We start from the raw sequence: 10,583 nt of genomic DNA, 5'->3' as shown, positions 1-10,583 counted from the left end.
TGTTTAAATCTAATATTCACAACGTCCATACAACGTTGCATAAACGTTAAAATAACGTCGGTATTTTTTTCATGACTAAACTGACTACACAACGCTGAAGCTTTCAATTGAAGAAATATCAATGCCGGCCAATTTTCTCGAAATCACAAGCAAAATCAAGCATACTAAACTTGATTTTTTGAATCAAAATAGCGATTTTAACAAAATAGCGCCTTTTTCGATTGGTCAAAATGCCAGACACTGTTCTTAAAAAAGTGGAAAAAAACAGGATATATAGTAAAAAAGGTTTTTGAAATAATTTTAATATAAACATGATTTTTAAAGCAACACAATTATCTTAACATATTAAGTAAAATTTAATTTATAAATTTTAAATACTAGAATTGAATCAAATGCTGCAAAGCTCCAGTTTACCAGAATTAAACGAAGTCTGCTAAACTTTCGTGTTAACCTTTTTGGAAGTAACGCAGAAATTACTTAAGAGTTTGAATAAGATGATATTGTTTTAAAATTTTAATGGTGACACGAATGTAACATGTATTATTGCCGACCCAAAAAAATATCAGCGTTTTGATTGGTAGAGAGCATCGAGATATTTGCGATATTTCATATTTCTTTAGTCTGGAAATATGACCGCGTTGACTTTTGGGGGACTGGGTAAGCGGCGGGAGAAAAATCAAAACAAAACAGCCGAAAAGAACTGACTTTCGGAGAAACTGACTTGGGAATCAAACATCAAATGGGGAAACGCAACAAAAATATGTTCAGATTAACTTTGGAGTTCTTCCATAAAAGACACTAAAATCAAATCTGATGAACTAAGAATTACTACTTGACACTTCACCCAAATATTTTCAACTTATGGCAAATTTGTCCGTGTGATAACCAAACAGTTTTTTATCAATGCATACAAAAAAACTTGAGATTCTTGAATATTTGCCAATAAAATTTCTCATAACATAACAAGGGAAGTGAAATGTCTTGTATTAAACCAAATGACGAGTGATTTTTATAAAAGTTCTCTCCTAATTCTCGTTCTCGACAACAACGTACGTCCTTGACTTTTCAACTCAACAATCATTATACATCTTCCTTCTAAAATTCGAAACATTTAGAGCTTGACGATAATCAAGAAAGTATCCAAATTGTTTTGCTGTTGAAAAAATGTTGTTCTTTAACCATTTTTACAAACATACATTTCCATCGTGGGACTCCTTTCCTCTGCTATTCTTTCCCATGCATGGCCATGTCATCGAAACAAAAACATAGAAAAAGACTGAATATTATCAATCTGATTAATCCAATGATGGAGGGTTCCTTCTCTATCGAAACCATACTGTACATCATCTGCATTTTGAATTATCAATCTAGAAACTTTCAAATACATCTCTGAAAAATCTGCAACTCTTCAAAACAAAACTTCTGGGGATCAAAAATGATCGAAAAATGTTTCTCTATTTTGTTTTTGTGTGAATATTTTCGGCGGGAAGTTATCGAATGTTATTTTGTTCGAATCTAACGTTCGAATTAGATTTTCGAATAAAAACATTCGAAAGTACACAGAAGCAGAAGAAGGCGGAAGTAAGTTTTAAAACAAAAAGAGGACAATTTTTTTGAGTCGACAATAAATTAGTTATCACATGACTTCTCGTGCAATACTCGATATTTTACTCGTTCCGAGATTTTACCGATATTTTTCCTCGCCTAAAGGCTCGGAAAAATATTACGGAAAAATCTAGGTACTCGTAAAATATTTCTCGTATTGCACTCGAAGTCATGCGATAACTAGTACGTATTCACCCCTTTAATGTAATGGCCGTCCTGGGACCTTTAAAGGGGTTTTATCTGTCTTTAGTTAATAAGATAACTGTTCTTTTTACTCGGCTTCAGCACCAGACTAGAACGATAAAAACTCAAAATGATTGAGAATCGTACAGGCGGAATAACTTTGAAAATATAATTATATGTTTGATTTGTTACTCTGATCGGTCTTATTTCAAATTATTTCTTAATAAAATCTTTAACGACAGATACACACCTGTTTCAAACTTCTATTAATATCACCATCCACATTTGTTGGCGTGGTAGGCTACCTAAGGAAGGTCGTTGTCCGCCTGCTGGTATATTTGGACAGTTGCCTGGTATTGGGGGTCTCTTGCTCACCCTAGATTTGGAAGGGGCTTGATCTGAGATGGGAGGTAGCCCACTTATCGATGGTCGCTTACTACCTGGGGGTGGTCCTTGGGTCTGTGGAGGAACAGGAGGTAGCTCAAGTTCTCTGTAATCGTTGGAGGCAGTAGACGGTTTCTTTGAAGGTGGAATGTTGGTTGGTTGTTTGCAGTCCTCTAAGGGTTCTTGGCTAGATACTTCCAGATCTTCGTCACCTAAAAAGAATAAATTATCATCATCAATACTTAATTAATAATTTTTATCATACTAGTATTGCACTTGGAAACATTTTTGATGAAGAAAGAATAAGAGATGCTCCAAAGTCTTTATTTCAGTTGATCGAGAAGAGCATTCAGGGCTCACTTTTCCACCCTTTTTCTACCCATATTGAGTTTTAACATATAAGCACTAACCTAAATAATTATAATTTTCGTCTTCAGCTTGGAGATATCCATCTTTCTTTTCTTCTTCTGCTTCAAGATCTTCCTCGTGGTCATCAAACTCGTCTTCACTCCATCCGTCTAAAGATGACGCATTGCTGTTCGACTTTTTCAAGCAGGCTTTCTAAAGAAATTAGATTAAAATTTAAAATATTTTGTTAATATTTTTGTGAGTCTATTGTGACTTGACTTTTTATTTTCGTTCAGAATGAATACCACGAGATCGGGTAACTTGCATCATTGGAGGCTAACATGCATAACCCTCAAATGAATGACCTGGCTGGTCATTAAAATACAAAGTTAAATAAAAACAAAAATAGTAGACTAGAGCTGCGAGCAGAGCTGCGTAGTTCATTTGTTTTGAAATTTTGCTGCTTTGACTGGTCAGTCCTTTGATGGCTATGCAAGTTAGCCTCCACTGAGGCACGTTACCCGATCTCACGGTATTTGTCAATTTAATAGTCGAAAAAATTGATTTCAGTATTTGAACATAAAAGTTACCATTTAGGTTTTTTAACACATTTGACAAGAAATTGCCTTTATAAATACACCTTTTCCACCGTAGCTGCCAATTGCCGCGCGGGCATTTTTTACCACCCTAAACTCGATCCAATCCTTTTTTTACACTTTTTTTTATTGTCTTTCGGTGCGAAAAAAAGAATGGAAAAAAAGATGTATTGTTGTTTGATCAAATCCCTTAAGAGTAACTAAGAATTTCATTGTGAAAATGACGCTATGAACTTTAAAAAGACGTTAATAATATGTTGCATTACCTTCTTTTATAAAAAGTGCGAAGTTTTTATGGGTAATTAGCTTTTTTGTTTCGTTTTTTTTTGAAACTGTCCGCAAAGAATTGAACTGTTTTAAATTTTCGAAAATTTTTTTTAATGCATCAAAAGTTATGGCTGTTTTTCTATGAAAAATTGGGATGAAATGCACTATTTTCAGTTTTAGTTCGGTAAAAGATACACCATTTACCGCAAAAAAAAATTCAAAATGTTTTTTCTTCGCCGAAAATAAGCCCTTCAAAATTGAAATACTCTTCTTCGCAAAAGTCTTCATTTTCTTCCTCGTCAAATTATTTTATTGCGATTCTTAAATTTTCAGACTCCAGGGTAATTGTAAAATTGTATAACATGTCATAGTTTGGTGTGCTACATCAAGTAGAAATTTATATTTTGTACGTGTCAAATATTAGAAATTCACTATGACCAGATTAAAGCTAATCTGACATTTAATGTTTTCCGAGGTCTGAATCGCTGAAATCCTTCAAAAAACGCTGAGCTTGCATAAAGATTGTAGTTATTCAACCAATCATCAAAACAAAAGATAGCGCGTGACGTAAACTTATTTGGCCGATTCAAAACTGCAATGTCTTCACTATAATATAAAATTTGAATGACCGGAGAGTTTACAATGTTTCGACTTCAAGGTGTCGATTAAAAATTGGAATGAATTGTCTGCGTTTTCAATGGAGCTGTGGAATGACTGCAATCTCTATGCGTTCAGCGTTTTTTGAAAAAGCGATTCAGACCTCGGAAAACATAATGTCAGATTGGCTTTAAAAGTAACATCTTTTATGTCATGACCATGTAAAAAAAATTGTCATTGGATCAAGAAACATTTTAAAAAACAACAGAATAACAAAATTCTATTATAAAGGCCAAAATATTCTCTATTGAAAATTATGTTCTCGCTCCCAGGGTTTGGGGAGTGGCTCACTCAAGGTAAATGACCTACCATTCGTGTGGCCCTATATTTTCCGAGCTTCACAAAGTGCAAAAAGGGTCGTAATCAAAAGAATTTTACTCTAAGAAAAACTTGGCCACATTTTGCCTGGAAATGGTCGAAACTTTCAAGAAAATGCACCGTAAGGGTTGATTTTTCACCTAAGTTTTCCCAAATTTTCTCTACATTGTGAGGGACCAATTTCAAAGGCTTAGTTTTGGGCTGCGCGTATTGTGGTTTTATATGACCGTACACTATGAAGTTATGCTACCGACTTATAAAAAATCAAAACATTGAACTTCACCTGAGTTCAAACAAATAAATTCTTCAGTGAAAACACGCTTTTCACAAAACTAATTAAAGAAAAACAAATACATAACTTCTCAAATTTCATGTATTTCTAACATCCGGTTCGGTGGACCATGTGGTTTTATATGACCGTACACTATGAAGTTATGCTACCGACTGAATATACTATCTTTCAAATGTAATAGATACGTAATATAATAATACGCCGTGTTAGCTATAATACAATAATACAAGAATATAAATATACGACACGTATGATCGTTATTGAATCGAGTCCTCCCTGGGTCCCAGCTGGCACTCAACGTTGTTTTAACGTTCTTAAAACGTTATTCGGACGTTAGGGGTGTTCGCTGGACATTGTTCAGACGTTTTGTGTCGGTTGGGGTATCACCGGTTAAAACCTTCTCATCGGACCACAAAGAAGAGCTGTTTAGTGGTTTGAGTTTTAATCACTTTTCGAGTCTCGATTCCCAGTCAGATAAGTTGACCCCATGGAAATTCTCCCACTTACTTCATATCTCCCTGTTGGGATTTTATAATGGCCATGGGAGTAAAAACAGAAATGGTTAAATTCAAAAAAAGGTCTGTTTTCAAATGTGCTCCGTATTTTCAAACAAATATTTAGACCAAAAGAACTTATTTATTTGGTGAACCATGGCAGATTGCCTCAAAGCTAATTGATTACATACGATGCTAGACAAGAAAATATTTTAGAAAAAAATAGACCGGGGGCGACTAGCTAGGTAAAACAAGGTTCTTATTATCAGGCCTTTTAGGGGTTTTAGGCTGATTTTCAAACTTTGTTCATTGGAAAGGTCTATTTTATCTTGTTTCCACAAGAAGTTATTGATATAATTGACTTATTATCCTTACAGACAATGAATTTTCAAGCGCCTGCATAGATTTACCGTGTACATTAGAAAATTATCATGTACCTCACGGTAAGATTCGAAAACCATACGAAAATTGTTATTTCCAATTCTCAATAAACAACGAATACTGAAAACTTCTTCACGGTCACTTGGTAAAACTGGCAAAACAAAACTGAGGTAAAAATAATAATCGAAACAAGTACTGGCGTACATGAAACAGAGACAAATTAAGCGTTCAACCCAACCTTTAAGGGAAGAGCAGGGCTTTTATTTGGCGTTGCGTAAATGTCTTCTTCAATACTCAGACCTCCAAGCCCTGGTACTGTCAATTCATTTCCTGGTGATGATGGATTTGTGGGTGTCGGAGGGGGTTCTGTAATATCTACAATTCGTGGTCCGTCTTTTCGATATTTGTCAGGCTAAAAAGGAAATAAGAATAGTTAATCTAGAGTTGACTCGAATGGGCAACTTTTTCGGTTTGGATTTAGTGCATTATGTTAGAAAGGGATATTCGCCCTTAGCTGGGGATTCAACTCCCGTATCACACCCTGGGCTTTGTTTGAAATATGTATTATGTTGTAGGCTGTAATCTTGCTAATCAACTGAGCTTTAAAGAACTGTTATAAATGAACTGATTTAGGAAAACTGTATTTTAAAATCACACGGTGAAGGTGATTAGCCTTACTTTTGTCCGTATTCCAGTTAGTCTAGCAGGCTACAATCAGTGCCATAACATATTGGTACTTTTGGCTAATTCACCATTTTTTTGAAAATTGAAGTTCGAGCGAGAATGTCAATCTCAGGTCTTCATCTTAATTTTATCAATTATTTCGATCTGGGAGGGATTTATTAGTTTCTAGGCTATATTTCAATCCCTACTGGATCATTTTTGAACTTTTGGACCTCAGATCGTAAGGTCTTAAGTCTTAAGTCTAGCGTTAAAACTCAGAGTTAAGACTCTAACTTTCGAACCTACTTTAGAGCACTTACAAATCGATTGTGGTTTCAAACTTTCACCGGATTTCCCTTTTGTGCCATGTATTTTGTCACTGATTGTAGACGACTAATCCCGACATAGTAGAAATAAGGCAAAAAGTAATAGAGGGAAAAATTTCAGCAGTCTAAAAACCTTTGTGCACTAACTTCAAACAAAGAAAAGTGTCAATCTTGCAATTATAACTTTTTCCCGCTGAAAGAAAATTCTCGAAAAAAAATGTTGGTGGATTTGTGTGTTAAAAGTTTTTTATTTGACTTGATTTTGTTTTGAGAGTTTGTTGTTGCTTGATAAATTGTTTTCTCGCTACCCAAGTTTCTGCGTAGCTAGCCAGGGTATCTATAAGGCCGGAACACCGGTTTCTTCCAGTCGTTTATACGAACTAAATCCCGTAACAATAATCGTATTATCATCATAAAACGCCTATACTACACGCAATATATACGACTCCAGCCTATATTTCAGTATGCCTCTACAAACCGGCGTGACGGTGTTATTTTTTTTCAATTTTTGGGATTCCGGGATTCAGCCAAAAAGGGAAAACGGTATTTCGAACCCTTACAAACCCCTTTAAATCGGGTATGAAGTAAGAAGTTCTTTTTAAATCTGAGGTTTTTTCTTAGGTTTTGGCTGAAATTCATCCTCATTTTTATACCATCATATATTCGCATACATAACGTGTGTAGACTGCACTCGTTTCTCAATTCTCAACAATTTTCGGTCATAAAATACTTACATCTTCATAGTAATGCTCATTCTCAATAACGGTGCTTGTTTTTTTCCCGAAAATATTATTGTCCGCATTTTGTACAAGGCTCAAATTCCTCGGTGGATCACCTAGAAATCATAAAATAAAAACAATCAGTATGTTAAGACCATAAATAAAGGAGGTACTAAATTGGTCTGACAAAGAGATAAAAAAATTGGCGTGTACTGGCCTTTTTAACGTAGTTAGGTGGGGAACTCACTAAGAAATGTAATGGAGAAACAGTATGGGGAAAAATAAAACAATCTTACTGAAAAAGTAAACTGGATTGTGGTAATGATTAGGTTGCTTTTCAACTCCCTGAAGTCAAAATAAATGAGAATACACCCATGTATAACAAAACAATAGAAAATCAAATCTATTTGCGTCCCTTGTGAGAAAAATACCTTAAAATGCCTAATGGAAAGCTACACTGAAATCTTTTACCCATTTAAAGGTAACATTGAAATTCTCCATAGCTATTCAGCTTTTAATTTTACCCCCTACTGACTCAAGAATTATCTCCGGGTCACTCACGGTGCAATTATAACTTTTTCCCGCTGAAAGAAAATTCTCGAAAAAAAATGTTGGTGGATTTGTGTGTTAAAAGTTTTTTATTTGACTTGATTTTGTTTTGAGAGTTTGTTGTTGCTTGATAAATTGTTTTCTCGCTACCCAAGTTTCTGCGTAGCTAGCCGGGTATCTATAAGGCCGGAACACCGGTTTCTTCCAGTCGTTTATACGAACTAAATCCCGTAACAATAATCGTATTATCATAAAACGCCTATACTACACGCAATATATACGACTCCAGCCTATATTCCAGTATACCTCTACAAACCGGCGTGACGGTGTTATTTTTTTTCAATTTTTGGGATTCCGGGATTCAGCCAAAACGGGAAAACGGTATTTCGAACCCTTACAAACCCCTTTAAATCGGGTATGAAGTAAGAAGTTCTTTTTAAATCTGAGGTTTTTTCTTAGGTTTTGGCTGAAATTCATCCTCATTTTTATACCATCATATATTCGCATACATAACGTGTGTAGACTGCACTCGTTTCTCAATTCTCAACAATTTTCGGTCATAAAATACTTACATCTTCATAGTAATGCTCATTCTCAATAACGGTGCTTGTTTTTTTCCCGAAAATATTATTGTCCGCATTTTGTACAAGGCTCAAATTCCTCGGTGGATCACCTAGAAATCATAAAATAAAAACAATCAGTATGTTAAGACCATAAATAAAGGAGGTACTAAATTGGTCTGACAAAGAGATAAAAAAATTGAACTTAGCCGGTATAGTTAGCGTGTATAGTTAGCGTGTACTGGCCTTTTTAACGTAGTTAGGTGGGGAACTCACTAAGAAATGTAATGGAGAAACAGTATGGGGAAAAATAAAACAATCTTACTGAAAAAGTAAACTGGATTGTGGTAATGATTAGGTTGCTTTTCAACTCCCTGAAGTCAAAATAAATGAGAATACACCCATGTATAACAAAACAATGGAAAATCAAATCTATTTGCGTCCCTTGTGAGAAAAATACCTTAAAATGCCTAATGGAAAGCTACACTGAACTCTTATACCCATTTAAAGGTAACATCGAAATTCTCCATAGCTATTCAGCTTTTAATTTTACCCCCTACTGACTCAAGAATTATCTCCGGGTCACTTTCCTACTAATATTTTCATAATCTATTTTGTGGTGGGCATGCTTTATCAAGTAACTTTTTGCTACTATTATGTCGTCAGCCAATTTTTGAAAGTTGACTTTGATTTCATCCCCCGGGGGGGGGGTGCTTAGGCAAAATGGGTGCCGGGTATGTGCGAGCCATAAGGGTACCTTTTCTCATTCCTCAAAAGTCTCTCAAAAGGGTACATATTCAAAAGTTAGTCTCTGAAAGGGTCCCAAAATCACAAAAATCAAAAATTTCTCTCTTAAAGGGTCACGATTTCCAAGAATTTTAACCAAAATTTGGTGAAAATCAAACCAAAATTTGGAAAAAATGGACCAAAATTTAGGAAAAAGTCTCTCAAAGGGTCCCAAAATCACCAACATTTTGTCTCTCAAAGGGTCGATTTTCGATTTTCGGCTCGGACATACCCATCACCTCGCAAACCTAGTACCCCCCCCCCCCCCCGGTTTCATCCCCATTTAAGATTTAGGGTAAAAGTTATCCCCAGTGGATTCTTTGAGCAGGACACAATAAAATTTCTGTTCCCATTGGGATTTTGATAGAAGCTTTCATTCCCAGCTATGGGAAAAAGTTTTCACTGGGGCTATTCGATCATATCTTCCTCTAAAGAACCCTTTCCGCAATGTTTCATACCAAACTGGAAAAAACAGAAACTCAAAAACTTACCTTTCCGAAGTATTCCATATTGGCGTTCGTTTCATGAGCTTTTTTAACAGGTATTTCATTGACCATGATACTTGCATCAATTTTCTTGCTAAAAGAATAAAAAAGAGTAAGAAGGCAAGAATAATTGAGCTTTTTTATAATTTACCGGAAGAATCCCCTTTCTCTCATATCCGGTAGGAAATCAAACCAGTGAAAATAATTCCCATACAAGGGTGCTTAGGTAAAACTTGATACCAAGTATTTGCGATAGGTAACGGTACCTCTTTTATACCTAAAGGTTTCTTCATTTCTCTTATCTTTCTCTAGTGTCCCGAATAATATCCCACACCCATGCCCCCACCCCGAAAGTATACTTGAAATACCGTACTTACCTATAGTAATCCAAAAGTCCATCAATAATCAAACACTTTTTCTGAGCATTGATTGGTTTATTTAGCTCAATTACACCATAATTTTGAAATTAAGACCAATCAGATCGATTTGATTGAGGGACCTTTTGGATTGTTGTAGGTTAGTACGGTATCGAATAGCAAACTTACTTTTTGTGCAAGCAGCATATGATTAACAAAACCAAGAGAATGAAAATGATTATTCCAAAGAGAACACCAGTAACAACGCCTGCCTGATCATCATCGTCTTCACCCTGATCTTCTTGATCCTGTAAAAAAGAGAAGAAAAAAGTTTTGGACAGGGCTTGCCTGAAATGTCCATCTACAAAGGTTAAACTTTAAACGTTAATGTTCTTTTAAAGGCTCTGCCCATTGTAGAAAAATTGATTTTAGTATTTGAACATAAAAACTATGTAAATAAGTTTGCGTTTATCGGCCCAGTGATATTCACATTGGACGTTTATCGTGGCTTGGATTGCGAGATTTACGTTTGGCTACGTTTCGAGAGATTCTTCTCCTATCATCGGAGAATCATCAATTAAGAATTTAATTGCAAAAATGACTTTATGAACTTT

General features: G+C 35.3%; 2 protein-coding genes across 2 annotated transcripts; both read right to left on the bottom strand.

The window, feature by feature from the left end:
- Positions 1–1,749: 1,749 nt before the first annotated feature.
- LOC136812884 (uncharacterized) lies at positions 1,750–5,731 on the bottom strand. Its single transcript, XM_067069409.1, has 3 exons — positions 5,582–5,731; positions 2,583–2,733; positions 1,750–2,384 (listed from the first exon to the last, which is right to left on the bottom strand). Exons 1-3 carry the CDS (start codon positions 5,729–5,731, stop codon positions 2,044–2,046), a joined length of 642 nt encoding a protein of 213 aa, XP_066925510.1. The 3' UTR covers positions 1,750–2,043.
- Positions 5,552–10,277, bottom strand: LOC136812883 (uncharacterized; the record flags this gene model as incomplete). The annotated part of the gene is made up of 7 exons (XM_067069408.1): positions 5,552–5,937; positions 7,249–7,349; positions 7,530–7,578; positions 8,355–8,455; positions 8,668–8,716; positions 9,620–9,707; positions 10,159–10,277. Coding segments are annotated over 7 exons (699 nt in total), but the record flags the coding sequence as incomplete, so codon positions are not given.
- Positions 10,278–10,583: the final 306 nt, after the last annotated feature.

Source organism: Clytia hemisphaerica, unplaced genomic scaffold, assembly GCF_902728285.1.
Source record: "Clytia hemisphaerica strain Z4C2 unplaced genomic scaffold, Clytia hemisphaerica genome assembly, whole genome shotgun sequence".
NCBI classification, from domain to species: Eukaryota; Metazoa; Cnidaria; class Hydrozoa; order Leptothecata; family Clytiidae; genus Clytia; species Clytia hemisphaerica.
Note: the sequence above shows the minus strand (reverse complement) of the source record. Positions and strands in the feature narration are given on the sequence as shown.

What these genes read in the sequence shown, in the direction of transcription:
- LOC136812884 (XM_067069409.1), bottom strand. Translation starts at nt 5,731, where the DNA reads ATGTACGCCAGTACTTGTTTCGATTATTATTTTTACCTCAGTTTTGTT. An exon ending in TTTTCGAATCTTACCGTGAG is followed by an intron (nt 2,734 to 5,581) that starts GTACATGATAAT and finishes TAATTTCTTTAG; the next exon opens with AAAGCCTGCTTGAAAAAGTC. An exon ending in CGAAAATTATAATTATTTAG is followed by an intron (nt 2,385 to 2,582) that starts GTTAGTGCTTAT and finishes TATTCTTTTTAG; the next exon opens with GTGACGAAGATCTGGAAGTA.